Below are 25,954 nucleotides of genomic sequence, written 5' to 3' on the forward strand. Positions count from 1 at the left end.
TCTCTGCTAGTCTCTACTCACAGCTCACCCTTGTGTCGGCATTTTCTCCTGTGTGTAATTACAAGCAACATGAAGGAGGTGATACCAGCACTAGAATGAGTTGTGATTAGAGAGGAAAGTTGCCACAGTGTTGGATTCCAGCGGGTTTTCTGCTGCTATACTGTGGTCTCAGGATGGGGGGGGGGGGGGGGGAAGAGGCACAAGGGGAGGCCCCAACGTGACAGGATCGGACGGTTGTTCATATTGGCAGGTCCCTTGTAAGTCAGAGTCTCCCTGTACTTGGCACATTATGGGTAGGTATGACAATATGCTTATAGTACTAGGCAGTCAGCTCGCCCTCCCCCCCTTTCCTTTGCAAGAAAGACCCCTACAGCATAGGCAGCCAGAGAGCCCCCTTCTGCTTGAGTGTAGGTCGCCCTCCACCCTTGCCAGACCCTCTCAGCCAGGGACCCCCCCCCCCCTCCCCCAGTAAAGGTGGCAATGTTACCTGCCTGTTGCTAGCTCCAAGTCCCATGAGCCAGAGAACCCCCCCCAAATACAAGTAGGTGGGGATGCCAGTTGCCCCCTTGCTGGCCTAGACCCCATCAGCCAGAGAGCCCCCCCCCAGCTGTTAAACATCACAAAATGTTGTGCAAAGGGAAGTTGACTTGATATTCTGTTTTAATATGGTGTTACAAGAAGTTATTGCTCCCTGCTTTTATAAAGTACCTAGAAATAATAACATGTATTACTGTCTTCCGAGGAACTCATAGTCTAGTGTTCCTACTCGTACAGTAAGGTCAGTATGGTCAGGTGTCAGTTGTAGTAGCAGACTGCAGCCACAGAGAGGGGAAGAGCAGGAGGAAGAACTCACCACCATCCAGGCAGGGACCCTTACCTGAGAAACACACAAAATGGCTTCCTCCTTGAGCACCTTCACTTCAAAAGTTACAACAGCAGGATGTTGCAGTGGTCGGGCAGCTAATATCAGATAGTGCTCCCTATCAGATAGTGCTCCCATGCATGTGCAAGTTGACTTTCTAGCCCAAAGCCAAGCCCCCAAGAGTCCTGGTGTGCAGTGTTCACTATCCCAGTGGACATAGTTACAGTTTATATATGTCCGAGTGAAGCTTGACCAAGCCTGAAGCCCAGCGAGCAAAACGAGCGGGTGAGGGGAAATTATTTCACTGATTTCCAATAGTGGGAACATTATCTGATATGGTCTCTCTTCTGTGCAGTGTCTCTTCTCAGGGGCAAACCCAGGATTTCCAATGGGGGTATTCCTGTAAGGTCTCCCTCAGCCACCCACAATACAGTATAATAATATGGTAGGACATCATGCTGGGTACATATAATGCAATTTCCCATCCGACTGACAGGATCTGTCAATTATTTTCTAAATATCTGATCTGCTCCCGATCGACAATGGGATTGATCAGGAGCAGTTTGGATACAGATAATAATGAGGACAGCTGATATTGCACAGGGCTGTGCTCATACCTGATTCTGTTAAGTTCTCCAGAGCTGCTCAATGCTCTGTACACACGCTGCTGCTCCATGCTCTATACACACACTGCAGCTCCATCCAAAGTCAACTGTAGCAGGGAAAGAAAGGGGTCAGGATGCCTGCAGATATTCTCGTGTTTCGACTTGTGCTTACCCCCAGACACTGCACCGACCCTGGTCTGAGGGGGGATTCTGGGCAGCTGTAATCCCCCCTGCATTTGCCTATGCTTCTATTCTCGGTCCACTGCTTTCTCCTCTCCCCGTTCTGCGCTTCACTCTCCCTCACCGCGCCCCAGGAGGTCACCCATTCCGCCCACCCCAAGAAACAGCCCTGCAGCTAATCCAGTCAGATTATAGTCAGAAACTGCTGATCGGCATGCTTGTTCAGGGTCTATGGCTAAGAGTATAGAAGTCACAGGATCAGCAGGACAGCCAGGCAATTTGCATTAAAGGCAATAACTATGTCTGCCTCAATATCCCTCTCCTTTCAGGTGTGCTTTAGGTGTTTCTTATCGAATGATTACAGCATGCAATTGCTTCCACTTGCAGATAAAATACAATTGACATGTATGTTTGCAAGTTGACATGTATGCAGCTCATAATGTATCCAAACAAAAGATAGTTTCAGCTTAAAGAAAACCTGTAAGTTTAAAAAAGAGTAAAAACAGATATTTACCTTGGTATAAGGAAGTCTCTGCATCCTGGATTTAGATAACTTTTTTCCCCACAGGTACACTTTAAAGCACACTTCCCCAACCCTACCCTTAAGGCCCACTAACAGTACATGTTTTGCAGGAAACCACAAACATTCACAGGTGATGCAATTAGTGTATCAGCAGAGCTCATTATCTTCCTCTGTGTATTTCCACAAAACATGCACTATTGGTGGGCCTTGAGGACAGGGTTGGGGAACACTGCTAAAGGAAACCTTTAATAAGATTAAAATAAAAGAGTTTCACTTACCTGGGGTTTCTGCCAGCCCCCTGCAGCTGACCTGTGCCTGCACAGTCCTGGAACGATCCTCCAGTCCCCTGCCGCAACTCACTTTTGCTTTCGCTAACTTTCAAGTTAACATCCACTGTGCCCTGGCCCCGCACATCCTCGTATGCTCTCCTGTAGCCGGTAGCGTCCTGCACAGGTGCAGTATGAGAGACCCTCGTACTGTACCTGTGCAGGCCCACAGAGGCGCAGTGGATGGCGACCGGCTCAGTGAAAGTGAGCCGCGGCGGGAGATCTGAGGATTGTTCCAGGACTGCACGGGCATAGGTCAGCTCCAGGTAGGGTGCCCATATGTCCGGATTTCGGCCGGACAGTCTGGTTTTTGGACTTCTGGTCCTCCGTCCTGTCCTTCTTTTTGGACCGCTTATTTTTTAATTTTTTATTGTTTAACTAGGGTGACCAGGCATCCTCTTTTGCCCGGACAGGTCCACTTTTCCGACCTCTACGGACTCTGGGGCGTCCTGGTTTTTTTTTAAATGTCCAGGTAGGTAGTGAAGATAGCCGATTGGGAGCCGAACACGAGTCGGCTCTTTGGGAGCCGAGCGGCCGAGCCAGAAGAGCCAATGCTTAGAGAGCCGGAATTCCCATCACTAGACTGAGTCTCAGTAGACTGAGACTCAGTCTAGTGATAGAAATTCCGGCTCTTTAAGTATCGGCTTTTCTGGCTCGGCCGCTCGCAGCTCATGGAGCGACTCATAGAGCGGCTCGTGGAGTGACTCACTCACTGGGGGCGCCAAGGCAGAGCAGAGCACTAAGGCAGAGCACCAAGCGGGCGGCAAGCGGCAGCCGAGGTGACCTTCCGAAATGTCTCACAGGTACGGCTCAGTCTCCCTTCCGATCACGGCTCAGATCAATCAGCCATCACCCCTGTGTGCCAATCTCATAGCATTTGTGGGGAAATCTGCTGCCAATAAGATTGCATTTGTGGGGAAATCTGCTGCCAATCTCATTGCATTTGTGGGAAAATCTGCTGCCAATAAGATTGCATTTGTGGGGAAATCTGCTGCCAATAAGATTGCATTTGTGGGAAAATCTGCTTCCAATCTCATTGCATTTGGGGGGAAATCTGCTGCCAATAAGATTGCATTTGTGGGGAAATCTGCTGCCAATTTCATTGCATTTGTGGGGAAATCTGCTGCCAATCTCATTGCATTTGTGGGGAAATCTATTGCCAATAAGATTGCATTTGTGGGGAAATCTGCTGCCAATAAGATTGCATTTGTGGGGAAATGTGCTGCCAATCTCATAGCATTTGTAGAGAAATCTGCTGCCAATCTCATTGCATTTGTGGGGAAATCTTCTGCCAATAAGATTGCATTTGTAGGGGAAATCTGCTGCCAATAAGATTGCATTTGTGGGGATATGTGCTGCCAATCTCATAGCATTTGTGGGGAAATCTGCTGCCAATCTCATTACATTTGTGGGGAAATCTGCTGCCAATCTCATTGCACTTGTGGGGAAATCTGCTGCCAATCTCATAGCATTTGTGGGGAAATCTGCTGCCAATAAGATTGCATTTGTGGGGAAATCTGCTGCCAATAAGATTGCATTTGTGGGGAAATCTGCTTCCAATCTCATTGCATTTGCGGGGAAATCTGCTGCCAATAAAATTGCATTTGTGGTGAAATCTGCTTCCAATCTCATTGCATTTGCGGGGAAATCTGCTGCCAATAAAATTGCATTTGTGGGGAAATCTGCTTCCAATCTCATTGGATTTGTGGGGAAATCTGCTACCAATAAGATTGCATTTGTGTGGAAATCTGCTGCCCATCTCATAGCATTTGTGGGGAAATCTGCTGCCAATAAGATTGCATTTGTGGGAAAATCTGCTGCCAATCTCATTGCATTTGTGGGGAAATCTGCTGCCAATAAGATTGCATTTGTGGGGAAATCTGCTGCCAATCTCATTGCATTTGTGGGGAAATCTGCTTCCAATAAGATTGCATTTGTGGGGAAATCTGCTGCCAATAAGATTGCATTTGTGGGGAAATCTGCTGCCAATCTCATAGCATTTGTGGGGAAATCTGCTGCCAATCTCATAGCAATTGTGGGGAAATATGCTGCCAATTTGATTCCATTTGTGGGGAATATTGAACTATTGTGCGCCACTGTCCTAGGTACGATGTCCTCCTTTTCAGGGTGTGATGTCCTCCTTTTTGAGCTTCTGCAAGTGGCCACCCTAGCTGCAGGGGGCTGGCAGAAGCCCCAGGTAAGCAAAACTCTTTAATTTTAATCTTATTACAGGTTTCCTTTAACTCCTTTGTATGTTCTAGAAGTTATTTCATTGATACCACTATCTACTTCTTCAGATCGAAAGACTTTGAAGCTTGAAGAATTTGTTTGTCCCAGCAACAAAACATCTACTAAAACCAAAATGGTGTCTACCTGTATTTTTGTTTCTTTTCTTTGGATAAAAGACATAAAGATTGCTAAAAGCCTAAAACCTTTACAAAATATACAGCTTTCCTGTAGTTATTGTCATTCTCTTTAACAAACAATCCATACCTTATTCTACACATTTCTTTGTCTTATTGAATGAGCCTGAAATAATAACAAAAGACTTTCTCCTAATAGTATGCTGCTAGACATTACAGTTTAAATGTTAATAAAACACTAACCAGTATTACTGCTAAGCCCATTTCTTTAGAGGGGACACATTTTCAGACATTTGATCAATTATCTTTCACCAACACTGCCTGCAAAATATAATAGGATGGGGTACAATGGAGAGCCAATAGGAGGCTGCTACGCAGCTAACAGTCAGAGTAAATGGGAAAGAGCCAATAGAGGGATGCTTTACACATGAAAAGAAAGGAGGGCCTCTGTGGGCAGCACTCCTGGCAAGGAACCATTAGTGAAGTGTGACACATCTGTTTGTGCTTTCCTGCCGCCTGCCTGCAACATCCAGGAGCTGTCCAGCAGGCAGACCTCCTGAATCCAGCACAATGTGACAGGCCATGAGATCCGGCGGGGCATTGCTAACACAAACACAGCGGAGATGGAGGATGATCTATTCCAGTTAAGACATCTCCCGTGAGTAGCATAACGTTGATCATAGATGATAGATGTGTAAAGAGCCCTGGGATTTTTATAATGTCCTGCGGGGTTTTTGTTTTTCTTTACGTTTTGACGCCGAGACCTTTGTTTTGCTAAAGGTATCCCATCTTATTGATGCTGAACTGCACCTTGCTTGAGGGTTGCTGGCTGTGTTTGCCATTTGCATTGGAATGCAGTGTCTGCAATTAGCTACTCAGGATTCTGTTCTGATAGAAAACGGATTGTTAACCCCTTCTTTGCAAACATTTGACGCATAATAGTCTAAGCAAAGCCCCGTAACGTGTATTCTGCAGAGAAAAAATTCCCCCACTGGAGGCTGATAAATAATTTTTGTAAGTAGTCGGGAGTGATGAGTAATTAATCCGTGCAAAAAGCAAATAAGTGCACAATCTCATAGCGATCAAGTAGTCGTCCTCTTTCGGTAGTTTCCTGTGAATGACAGTTCAGCTTGCTTGGGATTTCTGTATACAGCACATTGTTTCCTGGGTTATGGCATACATAGGTCTGATAATATAATGCCTTTGCATGTACTGGAGGAAAAGTCTGGTCAATGGTGCCAACATTTTCATGAAGAAGGAAAAAAATGGATTTATTAAGCATCTGCACATTGCGATTAAGTTTGGCTTACCTTGCTACCTCTGTGTTGAAAGTATATCAAGTATACATTGATACTCACATTGAAGTACATGATTAAAGGAAATCTGAAAGATTTTTTTAAATTCTAGATGCCTATTTATAACATTGATCATTTTTTCTTGAGTTTCTGTTTTATATACGGCAGGTGTTCAGTACACCTACTGTATATCACACTTAGTGCGATCAGTACAATAGGGAGGCCAGTAGCCTTTTCAAAAGGAAGTCAACAATGACTCCAATCACGAATAATGAACTCAGTTCCGATTTAAAGCTGGCCACCATTATAAAATAGTGATCACAGCCAGGGCTGTGGAGTCGGTCCAAAAATCCACCGACTCCGACTCCTCAGTTTAGGATTCCACCGACTCCGACTCCTCGACTCCGACTCCTCTAATTTGCATATTACAATTTTGTTGATTAAAAGTATGTAACATGAAATTCGTCTCTTAACTGCCAACGCTTAGGAATTTTACAAGACAACTGAAGTGAGAAGGATATGTAGACTACTATATTTATTCCCTTTAGACTAAAACTAGTCCTTGGTAAGAGTACTTGTAAAAGGTACAAACCGGAACAAAGAACATCTATCAGGCCCTAGGCAATGTAAGTGTGGGTACATGTAAGAATGATGTGCAGGTACTCTGCAGGGCAATGAGGAGATACTTCCTCTTTTACACATTCTTCATGCACAATCTGAACAAGGTTTATGGGTGACAGACAACACCTCTGTGTTCAATGTGCACAGCATTCTCAGTGGATTCCCTGCAGCTCTGTGGGGAGTGCATATGTAGAGTATAGTACTACTGTGTAACAAAGTAAACCTGAGACAGATGAAATTAAAGTTTTATACATACCTGGGGCTTCCTCCAGCCGCCTTCAGGATAATCAGTCCCTCGTTGTCCTCCTCCACCACCTGGATCTTCTGCTATGAGCCCAGGTACTTGAGCCAGTCGGGCGTAGTGCGCATGCACACACTCCGCCGCCAGGAGCATACTACACCTGTGCAGCACTATTGCGCAGGTGCAGAATGTTCCTGGCTGTGGGAGCGGCATGCGGCCGGACAGCACTGACTGGCTGAATTACCAGGACTCATAGCAGAAGATCCGGGTGGTGGAGGACAGCGAGGGACTGATTAGCCTGAAGGGGGCTGGAGGAAGCCCCAGGTATGTATAAAACTTTACTTTTCATCCGTCTCAGGTACCCTTTAATTTGTAGTCACCAAACCAAATTTTAACAACATATCAAATTATTTGATTTCATCAGCAAAGGGAGTGCATACATTTGCATAAATTAGCATCAGTGCAGAATTATTTCCATCTCATTGACCATCTCTATTAGTGACACAGCTACACATCAGGCTTTATTCTTACAGCATAGATGTTATTTAGTATATACAGTATAAGAGATTCCTGTGTACACATCATATATACAGTCACAATCAGATATGTATATCTGACCTTAAAAATACGGGGACTGCTTTATTGAAGCAGCACAAGTAACTAATTTTGATTGGTTTATTTCATTTTTGTGGACTAAGCACAGCTATTACTGTATATATACTGTATATATACATTATTTTTAATGACTATTATCTGAGAAATAGAACATATTTTCTATTTTAATTACAGTTACAAATTCATTATGAGTCGGAGTCGGTGCATTTTTTCCCGACTCCGACTCCGACTCCAGGCACCCAAAATTGCCCGACTCCACGACTCCGACTCCACGACTCCGACTCCACAGCCCTGATCACAGCTGATCCCACTACATTTATACATTCAGCTGCATTTTAAATCGACATTCTGCTTTTGTTAAAGTGGACCTGATCTCAGCACTTCCTCTCTTCTGTAAAAGATAAGCAACAGCATAAGAACTTTTAAAGAAATAAAAATAAAATTCCCCCTTCGAGTCTTTGCAACTCAGAGGCAGAAGTAATATGTGCTTCTGCTATGGACACCTTGCTGCAGGAGGATTAGTTGCAGGAAACAAAATAATTTTTGGACACCTGGGCTGATCCATGGAATGTGAGTAAATCTGGACACTCCTACCAGTTTCTGTTAGACACACTGTGAACAGTTTGTGTTTTATATACACATAAAAAACATGAAGCTGAATTTCCCTTTAAATGGATCTGGGATGTTCAGATCATGTTTCGGGGCTAGATTTCTGCAAAGGCCACATCCACCTGCAGACCAAGGGAGATACACATGGAGGCGGAGGGCTGCTACACATGGAGTTTACACATTGAACAGAGGGATAAGGGACATAGGAAGGTGTGTTGCTACGCATGTTTAAGGGGTGTGGCGTTGGAACAGGAAAGCTGACCCAAGGGGGCCAAACGCCATAAATATGGCCTACATATTTTAGACCAGGACTTGAGAAGTCCTCCAATTTTTGACTATTTGCTGACTCTGCAAGTCAGTTATGTGTGTGTGTGTGTGTGTGTGTGTGTGTGTGTGTGTGTGTGTGTGTGTGTGTGTGTGTGTGTGTGTGTCAGGTGTAATAATATATATACAGTATATACATATATATACATTGACAGAGGCACTTGGCCACTTTACAGACCTGTTTTGCATTCTCCAAATTCATTGCCTGATGAAGCAGGATCACGACCTGCAAAACACGTTGCACCTTTGGAGTATTTAATAAATGTAACTGTGAATTATAGTAACGTTTCACTGTCTGTTTTTTCTATGAGGGAGGTAAGTCCACCATACTTCCCCCTTTTAAACGTTTTTATCCTTACTGGTGCCTCTGTATACTTACAATCAACATATATATACATAAACACATACAGTATACACAGTATATATAGAACAGTGTCATGAAGGATGTTTTTATTATACAAATCATTGAATATAATAGTATACAAAGTATTGATGTGATGCAATTATGCAATTGATAAATGAAGAACATCTCTCCCACTACACATCTGCACCCGGTGACACGTTACACTCCGTTCCATTGCTTTATGCCTAGAGTGACTTCAATACCCTATTTGCAAATACCAAACATCTGGAATTTGATATTTTCATATGACTCTGCTCCAACCTAGAGATTGTTTTCCTAGGCACCAAGTGTCACTCTGAGAGATAAGAGCTTTACACAGAACCAGGAAGTGTACTGACTGAAACAGTGAATTCAGGTGTGATTCAGGTCCTAGGAATTTGGGCGCCACCATAGGCACCCATGTTAAGCTAATTAATTACTGGCTACAGCAAAATAGTGGTGGTGGAGTTGTAGCGAAACACTGCTTCTGCTACAGGTACAGCACCAATAGGGGTGGTGGAGTTATAGCTGAACTCTGCTTTCGCTACAAGGATGGTGCTGGAGTACATTCCACTCGGCTGGAAGCGGTAATTATAAGGCTGTGGCAGGGGGTTCGCTACTAACCTGGCCTCTGGGTGGGGGGAGCAAGTAAATTATCGGTTTGTGGGGTATGGTTTTGAGTGGCTACAGCGGGTAGCAGTAGTGCACCAGAGTTTGGCTGCACTATAGTTGAACTCCAAGCTTTATGTAGGTAAGGGAACGGGTTAGTGTTAGGCATAAATAGAGGGGAGGTTAGTGTTAGGAGTAGGTGGGGGGAGGTTAGTGTTAGGAACAGACAGGGGAGGGTTAGTGTGGGGTTACAGAGGGTGATCGTAGAATATCAGTTTAATTACTGATATTCTACTATCGGGAATAGTAGAATATAGGTAAATTTACCAATATTATACTATGGGTATTATCTTATGCCCATTTTTACAGGTGCCCCTATTACACATACGCATTAATGGTTGGCTGAAAATGTCTAGAGGAGACCAAGCAGGGCAGCTACCAAAATCTCTTTAACTCCTGTATTTTTACATTTGTACTGTTCCCCTGTGAATTATTTCAAAACATGTAAAGTGTTGTGAACAGACTTTTTTTTATGAAATAAACCCAAGCCCTGGCCTTTCACCTTATCAGATCACCTAGCTATGATTTGAACACTGCTGCTGTGAATCCTGTACCCATTTGCCTTAATGTTCCCACACAGTCACACACACACTAGTACACAAAATATGTGGCAGTTTCCTATAACCCGTAGTGTGATGAAGCAATACATGTTGCAGGCCAATTGTAACAGCCATTGAATTCAAGAAATGAAAGGGAAAGAGCAAGAGCCTACAACTCATTGTTCAGTCTGCCCCAGTCCCGGGGCGGAAAAGAACTCGCTTGGGCGATATAATCGCCCAGCAAGTTCCTTTCCCCCAATGCAATTGCATTTTGCACCCCCAGGGAAGCGATGCTTCCCGCCAAACATAGATCATAACTTTTCACCTGCTCTGAGCAGGCGAAAAGACCTATCGCCGGTGTCGGCAAGCCATTTTAGGCATCTGGGAGCCTCCTTTACTAAGGAAACCCCAGATGCCAGGGATTTAAATAGGTAAAGGAGTCAGTTTTGACTCCTTACCTATTTAAAATGTAAAAAAAAAAAAATCCATCGTTCCCGTATCGCCGCATGTCCCACGCCGCTCCTCCGCTCATTCTTCCTCCATCTCTGTTTATTCTAGGAGCCGGCAAAGCATCTTTGAGTCTCCCGCCGGGGCTCCCCATTTGTCCACTAGGTGGCCCAATGAGAATCATCCTGATTCTCATTGGTCCAATTAGAATCAGGATGATTCTCATTGGGCCACCTAGTGGACGAATGGGGAGCCCCGGCGGGAGACTCAAAGATGCTTTGCCGGCTCCGAGAATAAATAGAGATGGAGGAAGAATGAGCGAAGGAGTGGCGTGGGACATACGGCGATACGGGAACGATGGAGGTATGTTTTTTTGCCGGGTCCCGCGGTAGCGATGAGCGGCAGGAGGCGACGGGCGGCGGGTAAGAGCAAAGTCTGGCTCTTGTGACGATGCGCACGCATCTCCCGGGGAGCGAGGCTGCAGTGCTGTGGTGCTGAAGGACAGCTCCCCGGCACTAATGCCTCACTCCACATCGCTGGCTACACAGGAGCATCGCTCAGCGAATACCTAGTATTCGCCTGAGTTATGCTTCTTTACGCAAGGACATCGCTCAGGTAAAACTGGCAATTGAATTTGCCGGTAAATCCTGAGCGATGTGAGGAGATAAGAAGCTCGCATGTTTTAAGCTTCTTATCTCCTCGAATTGCATATGGCCCCCTGATGTTAAAGTGATCCTTAATGGTGGCCTTTAATGAGCCAATCATTTTCATCCAATCTTAACTACCTGAAGTATCCATTCAGTATATTCACTCAATTTACCCTTATACGACATAGATTTGGTAAGATTGGATGAAAAAGATTGGATCATTAGTGGCCACCTTAAGTCAAATGTAAAAAATGAGATTTACTCACCTGGGGCTTCCCTCAGCCCCCAGCAGCCGATTGGTGCCCTCGCAGCTCCGCTCCGATGTCCCAGGACCCGCCGGCGAGCACTTCCGGTTTCGCCGTCACCGGCCGACAGGCATGGGAACGCGAGTGATTGTTCGCGTTCCCAGCCTGTATATCGCCCCCTGTGCTGCTATTGCAGCCTCATGGCCGCAATAGCAGCATAGGGGGCGATATACAGGCTGGGAACGCTAAGAATCACTCGCGTTCCCATGCCTGTCGGCCGGTGACGGCGAAACCGGAAGTCGTCGCCGGCGGGTCCTGGGACATCGGAGCGGAGCTGCGAGGGCACCGATTGGCTGCTGGGGGCTGAGGGAAGCCCCAGGTGAGTAAATCTCATTTTTTACATTTGACTTAAGGTTCACTTTAAAGGGGAACTGAAGAAAGAGGTATATGGAGGCTGTCATGTTTATTTCCTTTTAGACAATACTAGTTGCCTGGCAGCCCTGCTGATCCTCTGCCTCTAATACTATTAGCCATAGCCCCTGAACAAGCATGCAGCAGATCAGGTGTTTCAGTGGTTCAGACTTATAAGTCTGATCTGACAAGACTAGCTGCATGCTTGTTTCTGGTTTTAATCAGATACTACTGCAGAGAAATAGACCAGCAGGGCTGCCAGGCAACTGGTATTGATTAAAAGGAAATAAACATGACAGCCTCCATATACCTCTCTCTTCAGTTCCCCTTTAACTCTTTAACCCGGAAATGAATAAACACAATGGCCCATATGCAATTCATTTTTTCTCTTGAGTTTTCTTCTAGGTGATATTTTTAAACTTGTCAATAAAATGCCTTTTAAGCCACCAACAAACAAGAAAATACTCAAAATAATTTTATAGTACTTTTTTACCTAATTTTGGGGAATTATTTTTGTAGAAAAGTGCTGGAAACTTATTTTAAATCGAGGATGAAAAATTATCTCCTAGGAGAAAACTCAGGTGAAAAAGTGAATTGCATATGGCTCTATGTATTTATTCATCAAGGCGCTCGGAAAATCACAATACAAAGTGCTTTTTTTTAAGCGCTTTGCGATTCCCCTATACCTGCCATTGAGCCAAAACACTCAGAAAATGTTACAGTTAGCGCGTTTGCGATTTTTAAAAAATCCCAACGCTCAAATGTGAATACTGTCATAGGAAATCATTACACAAGCGTTTTTATTAGCACTTAAAAAAATCAGCAAATGCTGATAGTGTGAACAAGCCCCTAGGGAACAGACACAGCCTGGCTAAACATTGCAGGCTATTGCACTGACAGTTTGCTTCCAGGAAGTGGACAGTCTCTGGAATCTTAACCAGGTTACTTTTAAAGTGATTTATTTGACATGAGCTTGTTAAGGAAATTCTACACAAACAAAGGCAATATCAGGATGCCTGTACAATCTAGAAACATGTGTGTGGGGGGCAGGGCTCTGCATTATAGAAAAAACATAACTTCAATAAATACAGATCAAGTGTTTATCAATATTGATGTCACTCCATATTAAGCCTAATGTCGAATTCATTTGTATTCCCATGTCTTTCTTTTGTTATAAAGGTTGACATTCCCCATGAATTGCGGCTTTCAGATATTTAATTTGCAAATGACAATTTTGCCTGTGCAACAAGATTTCATTTTTTGCTCTTCTGCTGTCTATGGCTAGCACAGTACCACATAATATTACTAACTTTGCTTCATTACAGTGTGTGGGGCAGCACAGTGGCATAGTGGTTAGCGCACTTGCCTTGCAACACTGGCTTCCCGGTTCGAATCCCAGCAAGGTCAACATCTGTAAGGAGTTTGTATGTTCTCCCTGTGTCTGTGTGGGTTTCCTCTGGGCACTCCGGGTTCCTCCCACATTTCAAAAACATACAGATAAGTTAATTGGCTTCCCCCTAAAATTGGCCCTTGACTATGATACATGCACTACAGGATACATGCATAGACATATGACTATGGTAGGAACTAAATTGTGAGCCCCTCTGAGGGACAGTTAGTGACAAGACTATATATACTCTGTACAGCGCTGTGTAATATGTTGGCGCTATATAAATACTTAAATAAATAAATTACAGTGGATAGGGGTTGCCAAAAAGTTAGTGAATAAGAGGTTGTTTCATTGTAGATAGTTCGCTATTATTATTATGACCTTAGTGTTGGTTGAATACTTTTTTTTGTCTACCACTTCTAAATGTGACCACATAAAGAAATATGTGATTTAATACAAGTGATAAAGCAAAAATCAGTATTATGCTGGATCCACACGGTGCGTTCGCACACTCGATTTCCCGCTCGATTCCCGTCGATTCGTTTATGTCCAACATGTCCGATTTGGATTGCGATGGATCGTTCGTTCGATTTGGCAAACTTTGCATGCAAATCGACCTAACGATCCATCGAAATCCAAATCGGACATGTTGGAAATAAACGAATCGACGTGAATCGAGCGGGAAATCGAGTGCGCGAACGCACCGTGTGGATCCAGCATTACATATGCATTCATGTGGTTATTGATTCAGCAAAAGATCCTATAGAGTTGAGTTAAACAAGAAGAAAGGCAGAGAATTTCACTGCACACATTACAATTGTTCACTGACATGTTTGTCTATTCTCTTTGAACTCCTCAGTACCTAATTGGATGACTGAAGTGAAGAGAGAAACAGATAACTGATTATACTAAAGATAACCACACATTTCCATTAGCAAATCACCTCCTATGTGTTGGAATATTTTGTCTACATATCTGTTCATATCTGCTGGTAAAGCAACAATAGAGATAGATAAATTGATGCCGTGTAATGCTTTCTCATAGACATTGTATCTCATCCATCGTGAGCTGAATAGTAGATGTACAGGTTAGATGAACTTGCATTTTCACTGAAGTCTTTGTCTTTTTTTTAATATATATATAATTTATTGAATTCAATTCCAATACAACAATATCATCATATTCTCTTCCTCAATTTTCAATTTTACAAATACACAAACAAAAACTCATAAAGAAAAAGAAAAACCACCCTCTACACTTCCCCATCCTCAAATCCGTATCTCACAAAAATTCCACATTATAAAGCCCAATCTACACAATACGATTCTTTGTACGATTCGATTACGATTCTATTTACGATCCGATTAAATCCAACATGTCCAATAGGGATTCGATTCGATTCAATTCAATTTGCCATTGCAAAAGAATGGCAAATCGAATTGAATCGAATACCTATCGGACACGTCGGATTTAATCGAATCGTACATAGAATCGTAATCGAATCGTACAAAGAATCGTATCGTGTAGATTAGGACTTTTACACGCGTAGATGAGGCTGCGATCCGGCGGCTCGATTAGCCGCTGGATCGCCTCTTCCGCGTACCCGCGCGTGCCCGCCGCGTCCCCGCTCGCCGCGCGTGCGCCGCACTCGATTCCCCGCTCGTCCCCGCTGGCGCCACTTATCTTCCGCTTGATTCCCTGCCATTGTCCCCTCGCGGGGAGCGAGCAGGGAATCGGCGGTGGGGAGATCCATCCTGTTGGATCTTATCAATCGATAAGGAGCATTGCAGCCGCATCTACGTGTGTAGATGCGGCTTTAGAATTCTCTCTTAAAGATCTCCTCCCTCCATTACCCTCCAAAGTACTACAAAAAATTATAAACACTTTTTTCTTTTTCAGATTACAGAAAGCTCCTTCCCCTACATCTCCACCATATCTCCATATTCCTTAGTATCTTGAAATTCATTCAATTTTCCCCATTTAACATTAAATGCTTCCAATCTGTCCTGCTGCAAAGCAATCTGATTCTCCATACTCTTCACCATATTTATCCTCTCGACCCATTCTTTAAGGGTTGGAGAACCCTGGCATCTCCACTTAACTGGGATTAAACTTTTAGCCGCACTCAGGAGCTGAGGAACACAAGATCTCTTATATTTACCAATAGACATAGATGTTCCGTGCAGCAATACCTTTAATGGGTCCCAATCTCCTCAATCTTCCCATAGTTTCTTAATACAATCCAACACACCCTTCCAAAATCCCGTCTTTGTCACTATTTCCTGTATGAGCAGATCTATGTTGGTCTGTTAATATACTGGCCTAGCTACAAACTCATTGAGGGGCCCAGAGCAGTATATTAATGGGGCTATCCAGTAGAGACTGTCTCCATCATGAGCTATAGACAGCACGAATCTCTGTCACACCTTTATGCACTTTTACTCTGTTATGTTATTACCCTGATGAAGCCCATTTAAAGGCAAAACATGTTGGATTTTTTTTTTACGGTGGAGGAGGGGGGAATTTTATGTGTAATTTTTGTATTTAGTTGGGAAGATATATTAGTAACAGACAGAGTGTATGTTGGCATTACACAAGAGAAATTCCTACTCTGGGATTGGGTCTCACCCACCCAAACATTTTGCAGTGGTAGACTCGCTTGTATGCTGTTTAGTGACTAAATAAGGGATAAAGTGGTCTTTATACATACTAATTTGTATAAAACCTCCAAATACTGCGCTGATATCAATACTGGGTGTAACTACTTTCAATGGTGCGCTGCTGTATACAATATAAATCACTAGATTCTCAAGAAATAGCTGCGCACAAAGCCGCTAGCAATCTGCGTTCCACACTCCAAGTGGTAGGCGTTACTCCTCCTTGTCAGGGCAGGCAAGTTATTCCCCTTCAGTGAGACACCACCACCACACCCCAAGCAGTGGCCACTCACCGTTATAAAAGACCCTCAGTTAGATGGGTCCACAGCGCTTGTGGGGTCATCTGGCCGCCCCCTGCCGCTTGGAGAAATAGGTCTCTTCCTCACCACTCACTGTTACAGTTGCTGGCTCTTTCACCTCAAAAGACATATACCAGAGCTCCCATAGCGTAAAATTGTATAAAAGTTTTATTAATAAAAAAAAAAATGCAATGCGAAAATACCCTGGATATGTTTGTAAGTGTGCATTTTTTTAATTAATAAAACTTTTATACAATTGTACGCTATGGGTGCTCTGGTATATGTCTTTTTAGGTGAAAGAGCCAGTAACTGTAACAGTGAGTGGTGAGGAAGAGACCTATTTCTCCAAGCGGCAGGGGGCGGCCAGATGACCCCACAAGCGCTGTGGACCCATCTAACTAAAAGGTGAGTGGCCACTGCTTGGGGTGTGGTGGTGGTGTCTCACTGAAGGGGAATAACTTGCCTGCCCTGACAAGGAGGAGTAACGCCTACCACTTGGAGTGTGGAACGCAGATTGCTAGTGGCTTTGTGCGCAGCTATTTCTTGAGATACTAGTTTGTATACCCACCAGGAACCGTAATTCAGCCTACATCAACGATCCACTATAATCATTTAGGTCTATATGTATATGCAATATTGCCCTTAATGTCTGAATGTCTTGCATTATTTTAAAAGGAGTCAAAGGTTAGGTTTTAGGCCAAAAACCCACTAGGAGCGATTTTCTGAGCGTTTTGCGATTTGAAGACTCTTGCTAATGTAATGCTATGGGTGTGATCCCACTTGAGCGATTTGATTTTATAAAAATCCCCCATAGCATTGCATTAGCAAGAGATTTTTCAAATCACTAGCGCTTAGAAACTGCTCCTAGTGGGTTTCTGTCCTTAGAGCGTTAGATTGGCATACAATCAAGTGATTTTCCTTTGTATTTCTATAGTGCCCTTATGTTTTCGTGTTGAGTATAGACCCACTCAGCAATGGAGCCCTTCTTCCCGGCCCACATACACATAGATAGGATTAGACATGGCAAAATAATCATGCCTACAGAGTACCGCCCCCCTTTCCACTCCCATGCATTTTTGAGTAGTGACAGATTATTACCCCAATCAATAGCACACATAACCACATTTAGCTCCTTGAGCTCTGGCACTTATTTAAATGCAAGTCCTTGTATCAATAGCACAAGGCACAAAAGAGTTAAAAAGCAGTGAACACATGAATGACCAACTGGGCCCTGTTGATTCTGGGCCCCAAAGCAACTGCTTTGGCTGCTACGGTATGTGCTGCTGTGGCTGCTATGTGTTGGGGTTTAGGCATTAATATAAGTCATATTATGGGATTACTGTGCTACTTAATGTTTTATTATTTTTGTACATGACTATTGCTATGTCTCGGTCTAAGCTAATTTTATTTCATTGCATTTATACAAATGCCACACCACTAAAGCTACACTACCACAAATAATTGACATTTTTCTCTGAGCTCCTCTGTGAATTGCTGGTGTGCTATAAACATGTCTATCCACTGGATTTATCATTCAACAGTTTTTGATCTCATCATATAACCATTATCTGGATACAATACTGAAGTGGAGTCAGCAGGAAACCGAAACAAGTATTGTCCTTTGTAATATTCAGTACTAAGATGCCCTGCACCAGGTTCACATTCTCATATGATTAGAGGGGTAACCAAGTGCGTTTGCAAAATGATTTGCTCACAGCATCCTTTTCCAGCACAACACTCAAATGTAAGAAAAGTAACACCTATTTACCAAAATTAATAACTCCCACACACTTTTGTCAACCCCAAAACCGTGGTCTATTTGGTGTTTGTTCTTTTTATTATGGTCTTGTCATAAAAATGAACATTAACATTATAGACAGGCTACACTTTGATTTCTGAAGAACATAACAGAGAGGTGCCCACACTTTTTCAGCTTGAGGGCTACTTTGAAAATTAAAAATTGAAATCTAGCTACAGATGCAAGCCACAGCTGCAGCACATGCACAACGGCAGTCCAACAGTGATTACCACAAGACACAGCTACAGCACATGCACAGCGGCACTCCATCAGTGATTACCTCAAGCCACAGCTGCAGCACATGCACAACGGCAGTCCAACAGTGATTACCACAAGACACAGCTACAGCACATGCACAGCGGCACTCCATCAGTGATTACCACAAGCCACAGCTGCAGCACATGCACAACGGCAGTCCAACAGTGATTACCACAAGACACAGCTACAGCACATGCACAGCGGCACTCCATCAGTGATTACCACAAGCCACAACTGCAGCACATGCACAGCGGCAGTCCAACAGTGATTACCACAAAACACAGCTACAGCACATGCACAGCGGCACTCCATCAGTGATTACCACAAGCCACAACTGCAGCACATGCACAGCAGCAGTCCATCAGTGATTACCACAAGCCACAGCTGCAGCACATGCACAGCGGCAGTCCATCAGTGATTACCACAAGCCACAGCTGCAGCACATGCACAGCGGCAGTCCATCAGTGATTACCACAAGCCACAGCTGCAGCACATGCACAGCGGCAGTCCATCAGTGATTACCACAAGCCACAGCTGCACCACATGCACAGCGGCAGTCCATCAGTGATTACCACAAGCCACAACCGCAGCACATGCACAGCGGCAGTCCATTAGTGATTACCACAAGCCACAGCTGCAGCACATGCACAGCGGCAGTCCATCAGTGACTACCACAAGCCACAACCGCAGCACATGCACAGCGGCAGTCCATCAGTGATTACCACAAGCCACAGCTGCAGCACATGCACAGCGGCAGTCCATCAGTGATTACCACTAGCCACAGCTGCAGCACATGCACAGCGGCAGTCCATCAGTGATTACCACAAGCCACAGCTGCAGCACATGCACAGCGGCAGTCCATCAGTGATTACCACAAGCCACAGCTGCAGCACATGCACAGCGGTAGTCCATCAGTGATTACCACAAGCCACAGCTGCAGCACATGCACAGCAGCAGTCCATCAGTGATTACCACAAGCCACAGCCGCAGCACATGCACGGCAGCAGTCCATCAGTGATTACCACAAGCCACAGCTGCAGCACATGCACAGCGGCAGTCCATCAGTGATTACCACAAGCCACAGCTGCAGCACATGCACAGCGGCAGTCCATCAGTGACTACCACAAGCCACAGCTGCAGCACGTGCACAGCAGCAGTCCATCAGTGATTACCACAAGCCACAGCTGCAGCACATGCACAGCGGCAGTCCATCAGTGATTACCACAAGCCACGGCTGCAACACATGCACAGTGGCAGTCCATCAGTGATTACCACAAGCCACACTGCAGCACATGCACAGCGGCAGTCCATTAGTGATTACCACAAGCCACAACTGCAGCACATGCACAGCGGCAGTCCGTCAGTGATTACCACAAGCCACAGCTGCAGCACATGCACAGCGGCAGTCCATTAGTGATTACCACAAGCCACAACTGCAGCATATGCACAGAGGCAGTCCATCAGTAATTACCACAAGCCGCAACTGCAGCACATGCACAGCGGCAGTCCGTCAGTGATTACCACAAGCCACAACTGCAGCACATGCACAGCGGCAGTCCATCAGTGATTACCACAAGCCACAGCTGCAGCACATTCACAGCAGCAGCCCATCAGTGATTACCACAAGCCACACTGCAGCACATGCACAGCAGCAGTCCATCAGTGATTACCACAAGCCGCAACTGCAGCACATGCACAGCAGCTGTCCATCAGTGATTACCACAAGCCACAGCTGCAGCACATGCACAGCGGCAGCCCATCAGTGATTAACACAAGCCACACTGCAGCACTTGCACAGCGGCAGTACAGCAGTGATTACCACAAGCCACAGCTGCAGCACATTCACAGGGGCAGTCCATCAGTGATTACCACAAGCCACACTGCAGCACATGCACAGCAGCTGTCCATCAGTGATTACCACAAGCCGCAACTGCAGCACATGCATAGCGGCAGTCCATCAGTGATTACCACAAGTCACAGCTTCAGCACATGCACAGCGGCAGTCCATCAGTGATTACCACAAGCCACAGCTGCAGCACATGCACAGCGGCAGTCCATCAGTGATTACCACAAGCCACAGCTGCAGCACATGCACAGCGGCAGTCCATCAGTGATTACCACAAGCCACAGCTGCAGCACATGCATAGCGGCAGTCCATCCGTGATTACCAAAAGCCGCAACTGCAGCACACGCACAGCGACAGTCCATCAGTGATTATCACAAGCCACAGCTGCAGAACATGCATAGTGGCGGTCCATCAGTGATTACGACAAGCCACAACTGCAGCACATGCACAGCGGCAGTCCATCAGTGATTACCACAAGCCACACTGCGGCACATGCACAGCGGCAGTCCATCAGTGAATACCACAAGCCACAGCTGCAGCACATGCACAGCGGCATTTCATCAGTGATTACCACAAGCCACACTGCAGCACATGCACAGCAGCAGTCCATCAGTGTTTACCACAAGCCACAACTGCAGCACATGCATAGCGGCAATCCGTCAGTTATTACCACAAGCCACACTGCAGCACATGCACAGCGGCAGTCCAACAGTGATTACCACAAGCCACAGCTGCAGCACATGCACAGCAGCAGTCCATCAGTGATATCCACAAGCCACAGCTGCAGCACATGCACAGCGGCAGTCCATCAGTGATTACCACAAGCCACAACCGCAGCACATGCACAGCGGCAGTCCATCAGTGATTACCACAAGCCACAACCGCAGCACATGCACAGCGGCAGTCCATCAGTGATTACCACAAGCCACAGCTGCAGCACATGCACAGCGGCAGTCCATCAGTGATTACCACAAGCCACAGCTGCAGCACATGCACAGCGGCAGTCCATCAGTGATTACCACAAGCCACAACCGCAGCACATGCACAGCGGCAGTCCATCAGTGATTACCACAAGCCACAGCTGCAGCACATGCACAGCGGCAGTCCATCAGTGAATACTACAAGCCACAACCGCAACACATGCACAGCGGCAGTCCATCAGTGATTACCACAAGCCACAGCTGCAGCACATGCACAGCGGCAGTCCATCAGTGATTACCACAAGCCACAGCTGCAGCACATGCACAACGGCAGTCCATCAGTGATTACCACAAGCCACAACCGCAGCACATGCACAGCGGCAGTCCATCAGTGATTACCACAAGCCACAGCTGCAGCACATGCACAGCGGCAGTCCATCAGTGATTACCACAAGCTACAGCTGCAGCACATGCACAGCAGCAGTCCATCAGTGATTACCACAAGCCACAGCTGCAGCACATGCACAGCGGCAGTCCATCAGTGATTACCACAAGCCACAGCTGCAGCACATGCACAGCGGCAGTCCAACAGTGATTACCACAAGCCACAGCTGCAGCACATGCACAGCGGCACTCCATCAGTGATTACCACAAGCCACAACTGCAGCACATGCACAGCAGCAGTCCATCAGTGATTACCACAAGCCACAGCTGCAGCACATGCACAGCGGCAGTCCATCAGTGATTAACACAAGCCACAGCTGCAGCACATGCACAGCGGCAGTCCATCAGTGATTACCACAAGCCACAGCTGCAGCACATGCACAGCGGCAGTCCATCAGTGATTACCACAAGCCACACTGCAGCACATGCACGGCGGCAGTCCATCAGTGATTACCACAAGCCACAGCTGCAGCACATGAACAGCGGCAGTCCATCAGTAATTACCACAAGCCACAGCTGCAGCACATGCACAGCAGCAGTCCATCAGTGATTACCACAAGCCACAACCGCAGCACATGCACGGCGGCAGTCCATCAGTGATTACCACAAGCCACAGCTGCAGCACATGCACAGCGGCAGTCCATCAGTGATTACCACAAGCCACAGCTGCAGCACATGCACAGCGGCAGTTCATCAGTGATTACCACAAGCCACAGCTGCAGAACATGCACAGCGGCAGTCCATCAGTGATTACCACAAGCCACAGCTTCAGCACATGCACAGCGGCAGTCCATTAGTGATTACCACAAGCCACAGCTGCAACACATGCACAGCAGCAGTCCATCAGTGATTACCAAAAGCCACAGCTGCAGCACATGCACAGCGGCAGTCCATTAGTGATTACCACAAGCCGCAACTGCAGCATATGCACAGAGGCAGTCCATCAGTGATTACCACAAGCCGCAACTGCAGCACATGCACAACGGCAGTCCGTCAGTGATTACCACAAGCCACAACTGCAGCACATGCACAGCGGCAGTCCATCAGTGATTACCACAAGCCACAACTGCAGCACATTCACAGCAGCAGCCCATCAGTGATTACCAAAAGCCACACTGCAGCACATGCACAGCAGCAGTCCATCAGTGATTACCACAAGCCGCAACTGCAGCACATGCACAGCAGCTGTCCATCAGTGATTACCACAAGCCACACTGCAGCACATGCACAGCGGCAGTCCATCAGTGATTACCACAAGCCACAGCTGCAGCACATGCACAGCGGCAGTCCATCAGTGATTACCACAAGCCACAGCTGCAGCGCATGCACAGCGGCAGTCCATCAGTGATTACCACAAGCCACAGCTGCAAAACATGCACAGCGGCAGTCCATCAGTGATTACCAAAAGCCACACTGCAGCACATGCACAGCGGCAGTCCATCAGTGATTACCACAAGCCGCAACTGCAGCATATGCACAGAGGCAGTCCATCAGTGATTACCACAAGCCGCAACTGCAGCACATGCACAGCGGCAGTCCATCAGTGATTACCACAAGCCACACTGCAGCACTTGCACAGCGGCAGTCCATCAGTGATTACCACAAGCCACAGCCGCAGCACATGCACAGCGGCAGTCCATCAGTGATTACCACAAGCCACAGCTGCAGCACATGCACAGCGGCAGTCCATCAGTGATTACCACAAGCCACAGCTGCAGCACATTCACAGCAGCAGCCCATCAGTGATTACCAAAAGCCACACTGCAGCACATGCACAGCGGCAGTCCATCAGTGATTACCACAAGCCACAACCGCAGCACATGCACAGCGGCAGTCCATCAGTGATTACCACAAGCCACAGCTGCAGCACATGCACAGCGGCAGTCCATCAGTGATTACCACAAGCCACAACCGCAGCACATGCACAGCGGCAGTCCATCAATGATTACCACAAGCCACAGCTGCAGCACATGCACAGCAGCTGTCCATCAGTGATTACCACAAGCCACACTGCAGCACATGCACAGCGGCAGTCCATCAGTGATTACCACAAGCCACAGCTGCAGCACATGCACAGCGGCAGTCCATCAGTGATTACCACAAGCCACAGCTGCAGCACATTCACAGCAGCAGCCCATCAGTGATTACCAAAAGCCACACTGCAGCACATGCACAGCGGCAGTCCATCAGTGATTACCACAAGCCACAACCGCAGCACATGCACAGCGGCAGTCCATCAGTGATTACCACAAGCCACAGCTGCAGCACATGCACAGCGGCAGTCCATCAGTGATTACCACAAGCCACAACCGCAGCACATGCACAGCGGCAGTCCATCAATGATTACCACAAGCCACAGCTGCAGCACATGCACAGCAGCTGTCCATCAGTGATTACCACAAGCCACACTGCAGCACATGCACAGCGGCAGTCCATCAGTGATTACCACAAGCCACACTGCAGCACATGCACAGCAGCTGTCCATCAGTGATTACCACAAGCCGCAACTGCAGCACATGCATAGCGGCAGTCCATCAGTGATTACCACAAGCCACAGCTGCAGCACATGCACAGCGGCAGTCCATCAGTGATTACCACAAGCCACAGCTGCAGCACATGCACAGCGGCAGTCTATCAGTGATTACCACAAGCCACAGCTGCAGCACATGCATAGCGGCAGTCCATCCGTGATTACCAAAAGCCGCAACTGCAGCACATGCACAGCGGCAGTCCATCAGTGATTATCACAAGCCACAGCTGCAGAACATGCATAGTGGCAGTCCATCAGTGATTACCACAAGCCACAACTGCAGCACATGCACAGCGGCAGTCCATCAGTGATTACCACAAGCCACACAGCGGCACATGCACAGCGGCAGTCCATCAGTGAATACCACAAGCCACAGCTGCAGCACATGCACAGCGGCATTTCATCAGTGTTTACCATAAGCCACAACTGCAGCACATGCATAGCGGCAGTCCATCAATTATTACCACAAGCCACACTGCAGCACATGCACAGCGGCAGTCCAACAGTGATTACCACAAGCCACAGCTGCAGCACATGCACAGCAGCAGTCCATCAGTGATTACCACAAGCCACAGCTGCAGCATATGCACAGCGGCAGTCCATCAGTGATTATTACAAGCCACACCCGCAGCACATGCACAGCGGCAGTCCAACAGTGATTACCACAAGCCACAACCACAGCACATGCACGGCGGCAGTCCATCAGTGATTACCACAAGCCACAGCTGCAGCACATGCACAGCGGCAGTCCATCAGTGATTACCACAAGCCACAGCTGCAGCACATGCACAGCGGCAGTTCATCAGTGATTACCACAAGCCACAGCTGCAGAACATGCACAGCGGCAGTCCATCAGTGATTACCACAAGCCACAGCTTCAGCACATGCACAGCGGCAGTCCATTAGTGATTACCACAAGCCACAGCTGCAACACATGCACAGCAGCAGTCCATCAGTGATTACCAAAAGCCACAGCTGCAGCACATGCACAGCGGCAGTCCATTAGTGATTACCACAAGCCGCAACTGCAGCATATGCACAGAGGCAGTCCATCAGTGATTACCACAAGCCGCAACTGCAGCACATGCACAACGGCAGTCCGTCAGTGATTACCACAAGCCACAACTGCAGCACATGCACAGCGGCAGTCCATCAGTGATTACCACAAGCCACAACTGCAGCACATTCACAGCAGCAGCCCATCAGTGATTACCAAAAGCCACACTGCAGCACATGCACAGCAGCAGTCCATCAGTGATTACCACAAGCCGCAACTGCAGCACATGCACAGCAGCTGTCCATCAGTGATTACCACAAGCCACACTGCAGCACATGCACAGCGGCAGTCCATCAGTGATTACCACAAGCCACAGCTGCAGCACATGCACAGCGGCAGTCCATCAGTGATTACCACAAGCCACAGCTGCAGCGCATGCACAGCGGCAGTCCATCAGTGATTACCACAAGCCACAGCTGCAAAACATGCACAGCGGCAGTCCATCAGTGATTACCAAAAGCCACACTGCAGCACATGCACAGCGGCAGTCCATCAGTGATTACCACAAGCCGCAACTGCAGCATATGCACAGAGGCAGTCCATCAGTGATTACCACAAGCCGCAACTGCAGCACATGCACAGCGGCAGTCCATCAGTGATTACCACAAGCCACACTGCAGCACTTGCACAGCGGCAGTCCATCAGTGATTACCACAAGCCACAGCCGCAGCACATGCACAGCGGCAGTCCATCAGTGATTACCACAAGCCACAGCTGCAGCACATGCACAGCGGCAGTCCATCAGTGATTACCACAAGCCACAGCTGCAGCACATTCACAGCAGCAGCCCATCAGTGATTACCAAAAGCCACACTGCAGCACATGCACAGCGGCAGTCCATCAGTGATTAC

The 25,954-nt window shown here is 46.8% G+C and overlaps 1 protein-coding gene across 1 annotated transcript in view; it reads left to right on the forward strand.

Moving 5' to 3' along the window:
- The first annotated feature begins 5,303 nt into the window (after window positions 1-5,303).
- The window catches only part of SVOP (SV2 related protein), an 88,869-nt gene continuing 68,218 nt past the window's right edge, over window positions 5,304-25,954 (forward strand). The window contains exon 1 of the mRNA XM_068239533.1: window positions 5,304-5,517. Within this exon, the coding sequence (XP_068095634.1) occupies window positions 5,483-5,517 (35 nt within the window). The 5' untranslated portion in view covers window positions 5,304-5,482. The remainder of the gene's footprint in view (window positions 5,518-25,954) is intronic.

This window comes from Hyperolius riggenbachi, chromosome 1 (genome assembly GCF_040937935.1).
Source record: "Hyperolius riggenbachi isolate aHypRig1 chromosome 1, aHypRig1.pri, whole genome shotgun sequence".
Taxonomy (NCBI): domain Eukaryota; kingdom Metazoa; phylum Chordata; class Amphibia; order Anura; family Hyperoliidae; genus Hyperolius; species Hyperolius riggenbachi.